Raw genomic sequence first — 18,408 nt, 5'->3', positions numbered from 1 at the left:
CACCTTTCGTTCCGTGGTACTTTTTGTTCCATGGTCTGTCGCTGCTTTTGAGTTCTCAGGGTGCCTCCTTTCTCTCTCGCTCCTGGCTGGTAGCTGGAGAGGTGTCTTTGGGGTAACCTCACCTGGGACGGTGTTGATGCTGAGCTTACCAGCAGGTGTGGCCGGACGTGACTGAGCTGAGGGCAGCATGGCTGTCACTTGCACCTCGAGGACAGGGATGGGATTTCACCCTGGGCATCCCTGAGTCCTGTGAAGCATCTCCAGCCCGCCTTTTGTCTTCTAACAGCGCTTGTCGTGTTTGTATCCTGTTTATTTTCGTGTGTGTGCGCGCGCGCATGTGAGTGGAAATCGAGGCTGACATCTCTCTGATCTGTTAACCCTGGCAGATTTTGTCTGTGAATCTCATTAAGTGTTCGCTAAGAGTGAGAATAAATCAGTCATCCTTCCATGCCTTGGTCCCTCCGCTGGTCTAGGGCGCTCTGCTAGGTAGGGACCTACGTACAAAGCTGAGTGCCCAGCCCTCCCCTCAAGAGGTCAGGAAGAGTGGGTGGGGGACACCAGGAGCCTTGTTTGGGGCCCTGGGGCAGCCTTCTGTTGTGGGGCCAGAGGGTGGCAGGGCCTGTTGGGGAAGATGAGCAGCGCTGAGGACGGGTGCGATGTGGGCCTGGGGGTTCTTGGGGGCACCTGGTCGGAGTTCTCTCTGGTTGACGGGGAGAGGTTGGGTAACTGGAACTTGCAGTTGTGAGACCAGAAGGTCGTGGTTCTGTCCTTCCTTTCCCTTTCCTTGGAGAGCGCGGGTTACTTTACTATTGAAGACACTTCCAGTTTTTTATCATGAAAATACAATAGAGAAGTTTATATAAACTCTAGTATAAGTCTTAAACCTCCATGCTTGAAAAGCAATAAATAGCGTTTTTTAAATATTATAAGTGGTTTAAATTTTACTGGCAACAATAAAAATTAAATCCTTTTTGTTTTTCTAGCCGGAGATATCCCTGTTCAGTACTGCGCCCAGCCCACCAATGGCATGGTGTATTTCCGGGCCTTCTCCAGCCTGAACACACTCCCCGAGGAGCTGAGGCCCTATGTGCCCCTCTTCTGCAGCGTCCTCACCAAGTATGATCGCACACCCTTGCGTGTCTTACTAACATCTGCTTTGTGTGCATATCTGTGTTGTTCTAATGCATCAGTAGGAATTACCTTCAGTGAATCACAGCTTACAATGTTAGTGTGTAAGTACGGTGTACAATATATTGGTTTAGAATTTTTTATGAAAGTAACATTTTCTTACTATATTACATTGAAATATTTATGAATCTACAGTAAAATGTAAGGATATACTTAGAGATCTCTATCTTAGCATATGAATCTGTGAAGCTTTGGAAAGGGTTGACGGTTTAATCTGAAAGTGTGAGTAATTGGATGTGCCTGCTGCCTGCGTTGCTCCTCCTCCGAGCTGACCTGCAGTTGCTGGCGTCCTCCCTAGGTGGGGTGTGCACAGGTCTGGAAACACACACATGAGTACCCACATCAACACTTGACCTTTTGCCCAGCTCTGCTGTGGCCGAGGTTGCAGGACAAGCAGTAGACAGGACTGTGGGCTCCCGTTCCTATCCAGGATAATAGGGGGACAGGGAACCCTGCAGCCAGCTTCAGAGACCACTGCCCAACCTGACATGCAGCCGGGGTCTTCCCTTTGTGGAGACGAAGTTGTCGGCGTGCTGCAGAAAGCTGTATGGCTGTGACACCTTCTGCACCCTGGCTGAGGGTCCGCTCAGATGGGAAAATGTCTTCATGGGTTTGAAAGTTCCCTGCCTTTTTAAATATGGCTGCCGCTGTTCATCCTTTTGTAGCAGTTTAGAAAACACCTCCTGGTCATTCCCTTGACTCAGTTATTTCTGGCATTAGCAGTGTCACTGTGAATGTTTCTTTCACAAGCGTGAGTGCTGAGAGGAAAATACTTTTCTTAAAAATTTAAAAAGTCTTTAGCCTTTGGACTCCCTCGCCCAGGCTACCAGACATTTGAGCAAAGGAAGTATGTCTCACAGTGGTCTGGGCGAAGAGAGTAGGGAGTCCTCATAAAGCATTTATTGAAAAGCTTACAACTGGAAATGCGTATTTTAGAATGTTGTTTTGAGTGCAGACACTGGCCACCCAAGTGTCTTGTGCCTCTGGACACTGACTTCCCAGGCGGGAGAAACTGGGGTCTTCCTGGGGGAGGGGACGCGTGAACTCTAGAGGGCAAAGGTTAGAGCGTGTGCCTGCTTGATGACCTTCGAACTGTGAAGAGGTTGGCAAAGCTGCAGTTATTCAATTAATGGCAGCAACTTGTAATTCAAGATGCACGGTTTTAAAAATGATTCAGTAAGGACTGCCTTGTAATCGGGGCTGTGCTTCTCTGCTGTGTCAGGCTGGGCTGCGGCCTTCTTGACTACCGGGAGCAGGCTCAGCAGATAGAACTGAAGACCGGAGGGATGAGCGCTTCTCCCCACGTGCTCCCCGACGACTCGCACATGGACACCTACGAGCAGGTAGCCTGTTACCGTCAGATGACAGCTGCGGTGGGAGGCTTTTCTCCAGTGTCTGTCACTGTTTGATTCGGCCCTAATTCCTTTCTTCTCTGTTTTCTTTGGTTCAGGGTGTGCTTTTCTCCTCTCTCTGCCTGGATCGAAACCTGCCAGACATGATGCATCTGTGGAGTGAAATATTTAACAAGTAACTTTATTTGCAAGAGTTGTCCATTCTTGGGGTGTACTAGAGATCTTCATTTGAAGTACTTTAAAATAGACAATCTTACTTGTGTGTGTTGATTTCCAAGTCTGACTTTTACTTGTAGTTCGTATGGACTTATAAAATTTCTTTGGTCGTTAAAGTAGTCTGCAAACTTACATTTAATCAACTTTCCACGATACTGAAGGGACACGATGAATGGGTCTCCAGGAATTTCTTCTCCTTTTTCCATAGCCCGTGCTTTGAAGAAGAGGAGCACTTCAAGGTGCTGGTGAAGATGACCGCCCAGGAGCTCGCCAACGGAATTCCCGACTCTGGACACCTGTACGCTTCCATCAGGGCAGGCCGGACCCTCACGCCTGCAGGGGACCTGCAGGAGACCTTCAGCGGGATGGATCAGGTAAGAAGCTTGGAAGGAACCTCTGTTACTCTGGTTTAGCCACATATTCCAGAGTTACTGATTTCTTTGGGGATACATTAACTTATGTCCCAGAAATGCTAACTTTCTAACTGACCAAATATGGGGAAGAATTGATTGATTGGTTTTAACTCATCTTCTTCTTTGTACCACCCTGCACCCCAGTTCCAGCCCTCCTCAAGCCACACACTTGCACACATAACCCCTGCCGATGCAGGGTTCTGATGTCACGGGTGCTTGGTTCACACTGAGTGGGTCTGTCGTGGCCTCTGCCTCTCTGTGAGCGAGCTTCCTCTGGGTCTGTCGTGGCCTCTGCCTCTCTGTGAACGAGCTTCCTCTGGGGCTGTCCTGGCCTCTGCCTCTCTCTGAGCGAGCTTCCTCTGGGTCTGTCCTGGCCTCTGCCTCTCTGTGAGCGAGCTTTCTCTGGCTCAGGTGCGACTGATGAAGAGGATTGCAGAAATGACAGACATCAAACCCATCCTGAGGAAGCTCCCGCGTATCAAGAAACACCTGTTAAATGGTGATAATATGAGGTGCATTTGTGATTTGTTTCTAAATATTTTATGATTCATTCTATGAAGCATAGTTTTTAGGTATTTTTTACTTGTAGAAACTTCAAGATAGAAAGTGCTTGGTAAAGGTAAAGGTTACAGAATTTATTGTAGATGTCAAGTATTCTAATAAACTAAGAAAAAAATATTTTAAGCTTATTAAAAGTTGTAGGAGATGGGGAAGAAAGCAGGCTAATTTTGTTCTAGAAGTGCAAATAGGTTGAGAGCAGTAGTTATGTTGCTTCCAAAAGCAAATGGTCTGTAACTGAGATATGCGTAAGGGTGAGCTTGCCGAAGGTCAGAGTAAAAGTACAGTTTCTTATATAATTCTGTGATGCTTTGAGGAAATATCTGGCAGCTCAGTCCTACACCTGCAGTTGGCCTTATGTGCCCTGAGGTGTGTGAGCATGAATGAAGTTTAAAAATGGTTGACAGTTTTATTTTCAGCATCTTATTGTCAGTGACATTGATGTATTCGTCAGTACTTAACAAGAAAATGTTTGCTGAAGTCACTTGTCCTTCTTCACAGAGAGTCCTGATGCCTTTTGCCAGTCATGTCTTGTGAATCCCTGGCAGATTCTACAGGGCGGTCTGTGGGTGGGCAGAGGTGAAGCCTGGCGATCAGGGGCTCCTGGCATTGGGCTCAGGCCGGCCTGGCTTCTGGTGCCAGGTCAGCACTCACGCTCGCACCTAGGAGGTCCTGGGCAGCTGACCCACTGGGGCCTTCTGCTTCCTCCTCCATAAAACCTTCCTTTGCAGGTTTATCTTAAGGAATAAAAGAATATCTGCAAGGCAGCATACATGCCTGGGATATAGTTAGTATTAATATAATGGTACCTGCTGTTACTTTAACCAGAGTAAGTTTAGGATTTACAGCCAAAAGGAAAAATATACACTCGGTCAATGCACTGTAGAGTTCAAGTAGATTTCATGTGGTAGTAGCATTTGCAATTCTGTAGAATTTGGGAGAGTTATGTTTTCATGTAACTTTGAGAGCATGGTAATTTTTTGCACTTTATAATGTTCTGCTTTAACAACCAGTTCACATTTTCAAATGGATGACTTCTGGACAGCAATGTTGAAAGCTGTCAGTGTTTTGATAGCGTGGTTCCGAAGGCATGGTTAGCAGATCTTAATAGTCTCTGTATTTTCTTTGCTCTTCGGAAGAACAGGAGTTTAGGGTCTCAGGCTCTGCCTCTGGGCGGCTTCATTAGCTGCCACATTGACTGTGCGGAAATCTCTTGATAACCTGAAGCACTGCAGAGCAGGGAGGCGGCTGTGGTATTTCCACATTCGGCTGCTGTTTGTTTTAACACTTTGAACATTATTTTCTATAAAACCAACATCATTGAGTTATTATACAAAATGTGATGAATTACTAAAACTGTTTTTTCTAACAATGGTTTTATGTATACGTAATTTTTAAAACAGGTGTTCAGTGAATGCGACTCCTCAGCAGATGTCTCGGACAGAAAAAGTGGTCGAAGACTTCCTTAGAAGCATCGGTCGGAGTAAGAAGGAACGGAGGCCTGTGCGCCCACACACGGTCGAGGTATGCGCTGATGGTGGTTCTGGCGCCTGGTGAGCGCCTGGCAGGTGCCAGGAGCAGCTGTCATGTTTTACACGTATTAACTCAATTCTCAGAATAGTCCAGCGCGTCGGGGTTCATATCCCCCGTTACGCAGATGAAGCAACTCAGGTTCAGGAGGATTAAATATGTTGTCCAGTGTTGGCCCAGTTAAGTGAGTTCAGACTCTGTGGTGTGGCCTTAGATGCTGCATTCACTTCTGTGCTTTGCAGTGAGTAGTCTGATAGGAAAACAGACTTCGCCTGGGATATGCTGGCATAAGAATGGCCCAAAACCATGGCCTCAAGAAGGCTGCTTTCCTGCTGTTTCTATGACTCCCGAATCCATGGATTTGACATAGAACAGTGATGTTGGTGATAACTAATTTAGTAAATTTGATTAACTTACAAAGAGAACTGTAGGCTAGTTCATGGATGTCAGTAGAGAAGCCATGCTCCTCAGTGGACGAGGTTGGCGCTCACGTCTTCTGCTTTGGTGTCTGCGTATCCCTGGTTCAGTTCTGGGTGTGGTGTCTCTGTTGGCCTCTGGGAGTGGAGCCCATGGCAGGTGGCCTCCTGCTGCTCCAGGCCCCTCTGCCTGCAGCCCTTTCACTACGTGCCCTCTTGATTTCACAGATGAATGACGAGAAAGTGCAGAAAGAAAGCTTAAAATATTTTCTTTGTACTGTATAACAAGGCTACCTTTTCCTTGACTGTCTGAAAATTTATTTTAAAATTTTCTTAATTTCTTTTACTCACTTTCTGTTTTTAGTTTTTGTTATTTTGAGACAGGGTCTCACTCTGGCACCCAGGCTGGAGTGCAGTGGTGCCATTACAACTAGCTGCAGCCGTGACCTGGGCACAAGTGATCCTCCCGTCTCAGCCTCGCAAGTAGCTGGGGCTATAGGTGTGCACCACTGTGCCCAGCTAATTTTTAAAAATTTTTTTGTTGAGATGGGGGCTTACTACATTGCCCAGGCTGGTCTCAAACTCCTGGACTCAAGCAGTCCTCCCACCTTAGCCTCCAAAGTGCTGGCATTCTAGGCATGAGCCACTGTGCCCAGCCTATTTTTATTTTCTGTCCTTTTTTTTTTTTAAGCGTTTATTATTTAAAACACTTAAACAAGTCTGCCCTAACACTTGTTATATTAGCTCTGTGAATTTTATAAACTCTGTTCCTTCTTTTTTTTTTTTTTTTTTTTGAGACAGAGTCTCGCTCTGTCACCCAGGCTGGAGTGCAGTGGCCGGATCTCAGCTCACTGCAAGCTCCGCCTCCCGGGTTTATGCCATTCTCCTGCCTCAGCCTCCTGAGTAGCTAGGACTACAGGCGCCCGCCACCTTGCCCGGCTAGTTTTTTGTATGTTTAGGAGAGACGGGGTTTCACTGTGTTAGCCAGGGTGGTCTCGATCTCCTGACCTCGTGATCCTCCCGCCTCGGCCTCCCAAAGTGCTGGGATTACAGGCGTGAGCCACCGTGCCCGGCCCACTGTTCCTTCTTATATATTTCAAGTGAGTTCTGAATTTTTGTCTTTTCTCTTGGAAACTTGATTTTCAGAAACCTGTGCCCAGCAGCTCTGGTGGAGATGCCCACGTTCTCCACGGCTCCCAGATCATTAGGAAGCTGGTCATGGTAAGAACCACAGCCCATCTGGGTTCCCAGCAGGCGGGTGCTTCCCTCCACGGCTGTGTCTGCCGCTGATGGTGAACGTTCCTCCGTCCGCCTGTCCGTGGGGCTGGCGTGTCCCTAGACTTGCGAGTTCAGTGCGTCCTTGGTCACTGCCACCCTGAGCCTTTTCTCTCTGAGACAGTGCTGAGTGAAGGCCCTGGTGGGAGTGTGTCCTCCTGTGCCGAGGAGGTGCGGCCCCTGGTACAGGGTGCGTCTTTCCTGTGCCCAGGAAGAGGGCTACTGCTCCGTGCAGTCTCCTCCCGGGCAACTCACCCTCCTTTGAACGTAGCTCCTGAGCCAAGTCGACTCCAGTGGGGCAGCCTGACAGATCCTTTCCCCTACTCAGCCTGGTGCTGATGCTGTTTGGTTTGGTTCCTTGTGGAGTCGAGTGATTTAACATATTCCTATGGTATAATATGATATGAAACATAAATATATAACTATGATATAAGTGGTATAGAATGAAATGTTTTTAATTGAACAGTATACTTTAAAGCATCACGTCAAGATCGGAGGACTTCATGTCCGTTTTACAGTGAGAAATAGTGTGGAGCGACGTAACTGCAGTGCCTTGCTCTTGCGTCCCAGCACCTGGCTGCAGACTGTCACGGAGATGGGACCGCTGAGATGGGTTCAGTCCCAGCGTCGTGGGTGGTGCGTGGCAGCACGGCCGCCTCTGACCACACCTTGTCCCTCAGGAACCCACCTTCAAGCCCTGGCAGATGAAGACTCACTTCCTGATGCCCTTCCCGGTGAATTATGTGGGCGAATGCATCCGAACTGTCCCCTACACGGACCCAGATCATGCCAGGTGGGAGGGTGGAGGTCGGGACCTCTCAGGCCTGAGCCTTATGGAAGCAGCTGGTCAAGCCTGTTCGAGTTCACAGGGCATGTTTTAGCACAGGAAGAGTGCACTGACTCTGAGTGTTGGACCTGGGGCTGTGTGAGTCTACGAGCGGCCTCTTTAAACAGCAGAGGCTTTATGAACAAAGGCCCAGCTTTAGAGCCTGTCATTTTTCTAAACAATTTCTATTATTGAGTCCTATAAACAAAACAGATATTTATGACCCTAAACACAGACTCCTTTCAAAATGCCCCATGTACTCCTCTCATCTCTAGGTAAAAATTGAATGGATTTAGGCTGAGACCTCTGATAAACATGGTAGATTAAGCCTTCGTGAGGACAGATGCATGGAATGACAGCAAAGGTAGATCAAGACACGAAGCCACAAGGGAGAGTGGGAGGTGACCCAGGCAGCCATGGGGGCTGCAGGAGAACCTCATGAGCCAGACTGTGGGTGGATGGGGGGTGCCTGACCCAGGGCCACAGAGGGACAGGACGGTGGGGAGAAACCGGGTGGTCCTGCAGAGCCCTGCAGATGGCAGGGCTGGAGGCCGCCTCACAGTCCCTCTGAGGAGTTTGCCTCCCCTGTCTCCCCACCAAGTCAGAAGCTCAGAGAAGGAGGCCCTGGGTTGAGCGGCCGAAGCCACAGCCGAGAGTGAGGGTCAGGCCTGTTCCCAAAGTGGCGTGGGGCGAGGGAGTTTGCAGCCTACGGACTGGCCCTCCAGCCCCTTCTTCTGAAGTGTGGCTACCCCTCGGCTGTGTTCATCCCATCTGCGGAAACTGGCCAGACCAGGAGGACAGGTTGATAGACATGCACCTTTGGGGACCCGTCAATTGGGTGTGGATGACACAGATCTGTGCATACACGTTATATCCCGGAAATTCACTTCCTGTATCCTTGTCCCAGGCAGCTACCCCCATGAGGGACTAAACCAAGGAGGAGACCCCCAGGGTCTGGCTCCAACCTCGCTGGTCCCAACTGACGGCGACCCAGCCACCCGAGTGGTGCTGGGTTTCTCCTGGAGGGCCCACACGAGATGGTCGTGACTTCTCCCAGCACAGCCCCTTGGAACATGCCCACTCCTTCCTTGATTTCCCACCTGGCCTATTTGACCCCCTTCATCTGCTTTGGGAAATGGCACATCTGTGGAAGTGGTGACCCGGGGCTGATCTCGCCACGGGCGTCTTTAAGGAGCCTGTGTCTTTGCTGCAGACGCTACCATCATTGTCTGCCTGCCTTCTGTCGGAGGTGGATGTGTTCTAGAATCATCTAGAATGTGATGTCACCGTTCGCAGTGGAAGGCAGAGGAAATCAGCCCCGTTCCTAGAAATGTGCTTTATCGGAGAGAGTGTTTTCTTAAGGGATTCCTATACTCAGAGTTTGACTTCAGTTTCCTTTTTTTTCCACATTCTGATGTGAGACATTTAAATGTTCATTTGCACATTTGCCTTTACAATAGAAATAACCTCTTTCTGCTTTACCAGATTCTAAAAATGCCACATATGCATTGGAACAAGTTAAGCAGTGTGGTGCTGGAAGTGTTAGATTCCCTCCCCACCACCTCTCCCTTCGACCCTGTAATCCAAGCCAACTGCTTGAAAATTGTGCTTCCTTGTGCTTTTTAGTTTTTGTTAATTAAAAAGAAAATCTCATGCCTGTAAGCCCAGCACTTTGAAGTTAGGAGGATCACTTGAAGCCAGGTGTTTGAGACCAGCCTGGGCAACAAAGCTAGACCCTGCCTCTACAGAAACTGTAAAAATAGGCGTGGTGGCACGCATCTGTAGGCCCAGCTACTCAGGAGACTGGTGGGAGGATCCCTTGAGCCCAGGAGTTCTAGGCTGCAGTGAGCTGTGATTGCACTTATGCACTCCAGCCTGGGGACACAGTGAGACCCCATCTCTTAAAAAACAAGACCAAAAAATGGGACCGTAATTTATACGGCATTATTTTAAAACTTGATTTTATTTTCATTTTCACTTAATCCAATAATTACTTCATTGTCTATATGCTTTTTATCAGCCATGGTGTTTTTAACTTGCATTTTTTACTCGTTCATTTTAGTCTTAAAATCCTTGCACGTTTGATGACTGCTAAATTCTTGCATACGGAAATTCGAGAAAAAGGTGGCGCTTACGGTGGAGGCGCAAAACTCAGCCACAGCGGGGTTTTCACCCTTTACTCTTACAGGTGAGCTTTGCTCCAGTTCACACATTGGGACGCACACGGTGTTTCAGTTTTCTACTCATGATTATCTGTCATTTTCTTCTACTGCAGTGAACTTTAGACAAAAGTTGTTCTATGTGCTGCTTTTCACTTCTCGAGCACTTAGCCACACCCAGCAGTGTCCTTTCTGGTGCAAGGATTGGGGCTAGCAGCCTAAACGGGAAGCATTCTGCCTGCAGTAAACCCTGGCTTAAGCCAGCATATTTTGGCAGAACACGGTAGTGCCTCCATCCATGGTTTTGCCTTCCACGGTTTATTACCCAGTCACCCTCGGTCTGAAAATATTAAATGGAAAGTTCCAGACATAAACACTTCCGAAGTTTTAAATTGTACACCATTCTTCTAAGCAGTGGGATGAAAGCTGACGCTGTCTACGGTACCTGCCTGTTGGTCACTCAGTAGCCATCTAGGTTATCAGATACACTGTGGATATCCAAGAGCTTCTGTTCACAGAACCCTTGTTTTACTTAGCATAACTTTTATTACAGTATAATTGTTGTATTTTGTTAATATTTTGCTGCACCTAATCTATACACTTTTTCATAGGCATAGGAGAAAAACACAGTATCCATAGTGGCTGTCTGAGGTTGCAACCCTGCTCTGGGGGGCTGCAATACAGCCTGAGAACATTCTTAGCTCATTTCAGTTGGAGGTGCCTGATGTGGATGCAACTGTTAGCTTTCATAAACATAACACCGTTACTCTAAAACAATAAATTCTTAATTGTCTATAGCTTTGCTGCCCAAGAGAACATATAACACTTTTTAAGAAGGAGCTGGCCACCCGTGGTGGCAAGTGCCTGTGGTCCTAGCTACAGGAGGCTAAGGCGGGAGGATCCCTTGAGCCTAGGGAGGTTGAAGCTGCAGTCAGCAGATTGTGCCACCACACGCCAGCCTGGGCGACAGAGTGAGAGCCTGGCTCATGGATGCAGAGATAGATTAGGTAGGTAGGTAAGCAGGCACGTAGGTAGAGAAGTCGGTAGCCGTTGCCACGCTGCTGAGTTCTCCCCCTTGCTGTGCTGGAAGCCACTCTTCTAGACAAGGATGGGGAAGCAGCTCACAGCCCCTCTGCAGCTGTGAGTCAGGGTGGAGGGAGGGCTGGGCTCTTTCCATTTACACAAAGGGAAGTCTGGATCGGCCCCCTCAGGCTGATTCCTGTACTACCCTGGGTGTGTCCTTAAGGGAGATTAAAGGAAAACCTTTGTTTGCTTAATTTTGTGAGTCTTCTGTAATTTCCTTGTAATCTTGACCTGCCCCCACCCTCCACACCTTTCCTCTCCTGATGAGGTCACAGAGAGGTGGATTTAAATAGTCTGGGGAGGACGTTATGCAGACAGCCCCTGTCTAAGAGGGAGAACGTGTTGAAAGTCTTATGTGATGGGATTTAAATTTCCACTGAGAGTAATTGAGCAATTTGTCAGGCGGCTGTTTGGACTAGATCAGATGTAAAATAGAGCTGTTAACCCATAGAAGATGGTGAACTGTTAAGTCACAGGTTTGTCATAAACTTGTCCGTTGGTAAAATGCTTGCCTGTTTATTTCTCTGGGTTTCCTAGGGACCCAAATACAATAGAGACGCTCCAATCTTTTGGGAAGGCTGTTGACTGGGCAAAGTCTGGAAAATTCACACAGCAAGACATCGACGAAGCCAAACTTTCTGTCTTCTCAACCGTAGATGCCCCTGTCGCTCCTTCGGACAAAGGTATTGTGAGTGTAACAGCGAGAATCTCAGTCCACAGCCTCGCAGATGACGTTGCTGTTTTCCGAGTCCCTCTTGCACAGGCAGGAGCACCAGCTTCTGGCGTCTCCGTCCTTGCCTGTGATACGATTTCCACGTCTGACACCCTAAACATTGGCCTTGGAAACACGCTTCCGGACATCCGGGCGAGAAGAGTGCATCCTGTCATTTCAGTTTTACTGACCTGAGGCCCAGTGGGGCCAACCCACGGCAGTGTCTGGGCTCATTAGGGTGGAAGGACGATGTGGGCACGGCCCAGGCCTGGCCACATTACTCTGTAGAGCCACTTTTGCTCACAGCATTATCAGCCTCACGCAGCCCTGACTGCATCCACACTGCAGAAGCAGGCCTTGGTAAGAGTCAGCGTGGCTCGTGGGAGCTGGAGGTCAGGGTGTGATCTCTGGGCTGTTAGACATGTCCCTGTGGTTGAAACACGTACGTGAAGTAACAGTGAGATGCACCTGTCCCCTCCGGGACACGAGGGCACAGCCCACTGTGCGAGCTCCTGGGCGGCAGCCCCACTGTGCCTGTGGTTTGTCTTCTAGGAATGGACCACTTCTTGTATGGCCTCTCGGATGAGATGAAGCAGGCCCACAGGGAGCAGCTCTTCGCCGTCAGCCACGACAAGCTCCTGGCTGTGAGCGATAGGTGAGTGGGGAGTGCGGGAGACAGCGCCTGGGATTGGAGGCCTTAACAGCACTGACGCAGAAGCCAGTCCTTGCTGACCTCGCCTGCCTTCCTCTCAGGTACCTCGGCACTGGGAAGAGCACGCATGGCCTGGCCATACTTGGACCCGAGAACCCCAAAATCGCCAAGGACCCATCCTGGCTCATCAGATGAGCAGCCCTGGTGCCCCCGACTGCGCAGGAGCCCCTGAGAGAACAGGCCTCTAGAGCTGAATATGAAAAGTCAGAAATGCTACTGCTTTTTCCAAGAATATTATGTCATTCTTAAGGTGTTGCCACAGACTGGCAAGTCAATCTTAAGAGCGACCAGGAAGATGTCCATTGAAATAGTCATGCATGAAATGCCAAAGATGCACCACGTAGAATTTTCACTTTCTACTGACAGAAAGGCTTGTTTTACCTCAATTCTAGAATATTTATTTTAAGAATCTAAAAATAAAGGGCAACTCTGACTTAACCTCTGCTTGAGTCATTATTTTAAGTAGCATTTAGGGCCTTTACTAAAAAACAGAAGTAAAATGAAAAGGTACACAAAGGTGTCCCATGCCTGCCTGTGCCGATTCATGAAACTCAATCACACCGAGGCCCTGTGGGAGCGTCCTCCTAACAGACGGAAGTTCAGCGGGGCGGCCGGATGGAAGCAGTCCTGAGAAGCAGGTGGGCTGGGGTGAGTAAGCGCTCGCTTCGTCTTCACAGAGCCAGAAAGGAAAGCCTCCATGCCAGCTCTTGGCCGTTGGACTCTGATTTCCCAAACAGCTTGTTTTCGGCGTCTCCTCTCCCTCCACACAGCTCTCCGCCACCGTTTCTGAGGCACAGCTGTGGTCTCTTGCAGACTAGAGCTAGGAGGCAGAAACGCTGTCCCGACAGGAGGGGGGGTCCACGAGGGCGGCAGGGCCGTCACCCCAGCACCCATGTCTACTCTGGCAAGAGTCATCGGAGAGTTCCAACCTAGGTCCCAGCGAGGACCATGGCTTGGACTGGATGAGAAACTGGCTATCAGATTTTTCGAACCCCCACCTTGGTGGTTTTAGCATGCAGCTAGGATTGCAATCAAGAGGCCGAGTAGGTAAGATTCATGTGTTCTCTTTTACTTTCTAAGGAGAGCAAGAGCTTGGGGTCGAGGCCCAGGGTCCTGGCCTGCTGCTGTGGATGGAAACTGACACATGGCAAATATGTAATGGTAATAAACATGGCGTTCCCCTTGGCCTGTGTAAACTACTGGCATTGTTCTCCTTTTATGACTTATGCATAGTTCAGTGATCTCTAAAAATATTTTTATAATCTTTGCCCACAAAACTGCTGAGAAAACCATTAGTAGCCACCCATAGATTGAGGTTTTAATCTCCTACTTAAAAAACGAAAACGGAGGACTGTTGGAGTTGTAGGCAAACGTTTAATACGCACATCTGAAAGCATGAGACAGTCCACAGACGGCACGCACTGGAGCTGGTGGGGCACACGGGCGGTGACAGGTGCTTGCTGGTTAGGTATTGTCAATAATACTTGCATAAAGTGCTGATAAATAACTTAAGTGTTACAAAAACAGATGGTCCACGGTGAGTCCAGGTTGCAGGCACATGCAGGCAGGACTGGGTCAGACGCTCCAGGGCTGCACGTGCTCTAGCTGGCCTGAGTCCGACACGTCGTAGCTGGCCTTGTACTTGGCCAGGATCTTCATGAGGGGCCGTAGCTTGAGCCACCACTGTTCTTTGGGAATCCTGTGCCTGTGGAGGGATGGGGGGACAGCAGTGAGGCTGAGAGATCCCACGGCCAGCACAGTGAGTGGCCTTGCCAGAAACACGAGGGTTGTAGGGTCGGCTGAATCTTAATTTCAGGGTCAAATGAAACCATTGTTTTTATATTTTTAAAACTTCTTCCCAAAGACCTAGTGGTGGTTTTTTGTTGTTGTTTTGAGACAGAGTCTTGCTCTGTCCCCAGGCTGGAGAGCAGTGGTGCAATCTCGGCTCACTGCAACCTCTGCCTCCCGAGTTCAAGCGATTTCTCCTGCCTCAGCCTCCCGAGTAGCTGGGACTACAAGTGTACACCACCACGCCCGGGTAATTTTTGTATTTTTAGTAGAGACGGGGTTTCACCATGTGGGCCAGGCTGGTCTCTATCTCTTGATTTTGTGATCCACCCACCTAGGCCTCCCAAAGTGCTGGGATTATAGGCATGAGCCACCAGCCTGGCCAAGACCTAGTATTTTTTCACTGAGCTTCAGAAAAGCTAGTTTCTCAAACCACTGAATGAGTTGTCGAAAGCAACAGCAGTGGCCATTCCCCTGTCCTGTACTCACATTGGCTGGGTTTGCTAAGGCAATAAGACCCCAACTTACTCAAAATCCGTTTGCTGCTTCAGCTCTGCCACAGGTTGAAAAATAACGTTTCTTTTGCTTATTCCCAGCACGCAAACGGAATCATCGGTGGTAAATTTTTTTCCTATAAAAGGTTTAAAAAAAGATTAACACCCTGTCACATGGGTGGCGGGAGAGCAGAATCACGAGGCGAGATGAGAAGTGAGATTCCTGGGAACCATGCTGAACCTGGCCTGGAAGCCCGGGTGAGGCTGAGAACAGCCGCGCAGTGTGGCCAGCACCTGGCCTGGGCTTGCGCAGCTCTGCTTTTGTGGGATCGCCCTGATGGCTTCCTGGAAAGCAGCTTTTGTGTTTTCCCTCAGTGGAGAGAATTTTTCACTAAATAGTAGAATAGGGAAATTAGCTTAAATTACGACAAAACACTAATAAAAAATTGATGCTCACGAATACACACTGAGAGGCGAGAAGCATCCATAGCTAAATTAGCAAAAGAAAATCGATGTAGAACGAATCAGTCAGTTCTTCAAAAAGACAAACCAATTGAAACTATTCACATCAATGCTTTTGTAGACTGTCATTATTCTATGTCGGACGTTGGCAGTGATAATGGTTTGCCCTAAGAAAAGCACACATCTGGTATGACTGAAGAAAGCTGAGGGGGGTGGGGGCGAGAAAGATGCTGGCACAAACAGCCACTCAGGAATGAGTGGGGACCAGCCACATTGGAACCATTAACAAGAGTATTATACAAAATGTCATGTTTTTTAAAACTTTTCAGTTTATCTAAAGATTTGTTAGAATATGTAACTTGCAAAACTGATTTAAGGAAAAACATGCATAGTTCTACAAACATGAACAATTCATTCAGCAGCCAAATCTTCCTCAAAACTGGAAGTTCTGACGGATGGAGTCCCAAGGAGGTTGTCCTACCAAACATCCAAAAAATAGAAGGCCCCACTTAAACTGTGAGGGGAACTGCAGGTTGAATCTAGCAGTGATCAAAGAGAACATGTCACCCATGCCCAAGCTGACCTTATCCCAGGAGTCCACGGTTGGTTAAATAGCAATGCTCAGGGACCAGCAGGAGTTAGAACATCACACGCAGCTCAGTACTGGACTGAAGAAGGAACCAGCACACCCTACTTCTCCCCGGTAGGACAGCATTTTCACCAAGGCAGACGGCCTCCCTCCCCGGACCCCTTACCTCTGCCCCGGGCCTCCTTGAGTTTCGCAGTGATCCACTCCATAGCTCTGGCAGAGATTTTGGTTCCAAAGTTTCTATCAAATGGAGAGGGTGCCCCACCCTGTTGGTGGTTAGAGTCATATGAAATATCAGTTACACAGTAACACTTTGCTGTTAAATAGAAATGACGATTTCTATTTCACAGAATTCATGTTTTTATTTCTAGGTCTTTATGGATAGCTGGAACAGAACAAAACAAGATCTGTGATTCCTGTAGTCTGAACTCAGCCTGTGAAGCACAAGTAGCAAGTGTTCCCCCTGCCCAGTAAGAGGAGGATTTCAATAAATGGAACGAGTCAACTAACAATCTCCAATATTTTAAAATCTTCAATCAGGATTTCATAAACTCATCTGGGGTGGGGATGGGTCGCAGCTTTAAGAACCTGATAACCGTTGTGGATTCTTTAACAAAATCATTCATACGCCTACTATTTCATCATCATTTCAGGGGATTCATGAGCTCTCTGGAATAAATTCACGGGCTCTGGTTTAAAAGTATAAAGAATAGGAGGTGGTGAGGAAGGAGTGTGTGCCAGTTAGGAGGCCTGGACTGCTGTGTCCCAGGCTCAGCTCATGACATGCGTGTGCCTGCATGCAGCTCATTCCAGGTCATTCTGATTTGGGGTGAGTGTTAAGTATATTACATGTCTGATAATCCATTTTAAATCTGAGGAAGCTCCAGTTTTTAACTTGATGAAGTGTTTAATTTGAATAAGCATTTCCAAGTAATGGGGTTGTCATTGTTCTCATGAAAGCTGACAGCTCCCTTAAAATCCCCATTGCTCAAACCTCACCAACAAAAGAATCCTAAAGCTGGTGATGTTTGGCATGACTTAAAAGTTTAGATGTTTTGGCTGGGCACGGTGGATCACGCCTGTAATCCCACCACTCTGGGAGGCTGAGGTGGGCGAATCACCTGAGGTCAGGAGTTTGAGACCAGCCTGGCCAATGCGGTGAAACCCCATCTCTACTGAAAATACAAAAATTAGTTGGGCGTGGGGCGCCTGTACTCCCGTCTACTTGGAAGGCTGAGGCAGGAGAATCTCTCGAACCTTGGAAGGCAGAGGTTGCAGTGAGCCAAGATCGTGCCACTGCACTTCAGCCTGGGCAACAGAGCAAGACTCTGTCTCAAAAAAACAAAAGTTAAGATGTTTTTTATCATCTTGGAATTTACTTATACATTTTCCCCTAAAATGGCTAAAACAAGACCCTAATCTTTAAAAATCACGCGACAGTGGCCTTGCGGGCCCCTCATGCGGTCTCGGGCCTACCTGCTGCATGTGGCCCAGCACGTTCTTCCTGCAGTCAAACACGCCTTTGCCCTCTTCCGAATAGAGCTGGTAAATGAAGTCGGTGGTGTAGTTTTCACTGCAGCTCTCATTTCTGAAACAAGCAGGAAGGAGCCACTTTGTTGAGTGTGCAGTGGGCACGTGGCCCCCTGCTTGGGGAGATGGCCCTGGGAGGCTGGCCTCCCGCGTCCCCTGACCTACGGTGATTCTGCATCAACGCCAGTCCCTCCAGTTCACGGTTTGGCTTTCTGCAGTTTCAGCTACCCATGGTCAAGTGGTCAACTGAGGGCCACAAATATTAAATGGAAAATTCCAGAAATAAATATATAAGTTTTAAATTGCACACCATTCTGTGTGATGAAATCTCGTGCTGTGTTGCTCTGTGCCACCCAGAACGCGAATCATCCCTGTGCCCTGAGTCTCCATGCTGTCTGTGCCTCCTGCCCCTGAGTCAGTAGCCGCCTTGGTTATCAGATGGTTATCAGTACCCACCCCCTCATGTATACAGGGGGCGGGTACTATCCTTAGGTTCAGGCACCCACTGGAGTCTTGGGACACATTCCCTGAGGCTAAGAGGGATGACTGTATTTCCTTCTTCCTTCATAAACATCAGGTGCTAATTAGAGAAATGATTGCGAGATATCTAAAAGAGTAAGACTATAAAGCAAAAATTTTAGTTGTCTAAATGTGGGCAAGTCTTTAGAGCAACGCACCACCACTCTCTTCTGCATCTGCTCAGCGTGTAGTGCACTCCGGTGGCAAAGAAATCACCACTCATCCAGCCCAAAGTCACAGACCAGAATCTAAGAACCGCGGTGTGACGGTGACCGTAAGATCAGCCCTGGTGTCTCGCTCACCTGAGCACAAGGCCCCTCTGGATGGTGGTCTTCATTTTCTCCGTCAGGTGCTCCACATTGGACTGGAAAAGAGTATTTTGTTAATCAGACAATAAATTTCTGCTCAGCAGCTACTGTGTGCCAGGCCCTGCAGGGCGGGAAGTGCCAACCACGCATGGTGGTGAGCGTGGCCAAGGAGGCTGCAAGCTCTCACAGCTCGGGTCTCGGCGAGCCTTCCCCAGGCGGCAAGAGCACGTCTGTGGCAATGAATGCCGAGCGCAGGGCACTCAGGTGAGCAGCCCTCA

General features: G+C 48.4%; 2 protein-coding genes across 3 annotated transcripts in view; one reads left to right on the top strand and one right to left on the bottom strand.

Moving 5' to 3' along the window:
• Positions 1 to 12,878, top strand: part of PITRM1 (pitrilysin metallopeptidase 1) — a gene marked incomplete at its 5' end in the record, with an annotated part of 46,599 nt that extends 33,721 nt beyond the window's left edge. The window contains 11 exons of the mRNA XM_011967942.1: positions 2,411 to 2,531; positions 2,639 to 2,715; positions 2,965 to 3,130; positions 3,581 to 3,681; positions 5,131 to 5,251; positions 6,820 to 6,894; positions 7,629 to 7,741; positions 9,837 to 9,962; positions 11,554 to 11,699; positions 12,281 to 12,383; positions 12,482 to 12,878. Coding sequence (XP_011823332.1) covers positions 2,411 to 2,531; positions 2,639 to 2,715; positions 2,965 to 3,130; positions 3,581 to 3,681; positions 5,131 to 5,251; positions 6,820 to 6,894; positions 7,629 to 7,741; positions 9,837 to 9,962; positions 11,554 to 11,699; positions 12,281 to 12,383; positions 12,482 to 12,575 — 1,243 coding nt within the window. The remainder of the gene's footprint in view (positions 1 to 2,410; positions 2,532 to 2,638; positions 2,716 to 2,964; positions 3,131 to 3,580; positions 3,682 to 5,130; positions 5,252 to 6,819; positions 6,895 to 7,628; positions 7,742 to 9,836; positions 9,963 to 11,553; positions 11,700 to 12,280; positions 12,384 to 12,481) is intronic.
• Positions 12,879 to 13,794: 916 nt separating this feature from the next.
• PFKP (phosphofructokinase, platelet) overlaps positions 13,795 to 18,408 on the bottom strand; it is an 85,897-nt gene continuing 81,283 nt past the window's right edge. For both annotated transcript variants that reach the window (XM_011967905.1, XM_011967904.1), the window contains exons 18-22: positions 18,125 to 18,186; positions 17,250 to 17,361; positions 15,940 to 16,039; positions 14,757 to 14,859; positions 13,795 to 14,145 (exon numbers count right to left, since the gene is read on the bottom strand). In XM_011967905.1, the coding sequence (XP_011823295.1) occupies positions 14,016 to 14,145; positions 14,757 to 14,859; positions 15,940 to 16,039; positions 17,250 to 17,361; positions 18,125 to 18,186 (507 nt within the window). In that variant the 3' untranslated portion in view covers positions 13,795 to 14,015. The remainder of the gene's footprint in view (positions 14,146 to 14,756; positions 14,860 to 15,939; positions 16,040 to 17,249; positions 17,362 to 18,124; positions 18,187 to 18,408) is intronic.

This window comes from Mandrillus leucophaeus, unplaced genomic scaffold, assembly GCF_000951045.1.
Source record: "Mandrillus leucophaeus isolate KB7577 unplaced genomic scaffold, Mleu.le_1.0 Scaffold82, whole genome shotgun sequence".
NCBI classification, from domain to species: domain Eukaryota; kingdom Metazoa; phylum Chordata; class Mammalia; order Primates; family Cercopithecidae; genus Mandrillus; species Mandrillus leucophaeus.
The sequence above is the reverse complement of the archived record's forward strand: the minus strand, read 5'-3'. Positions and strand labels throughout refer to the sequence as shown.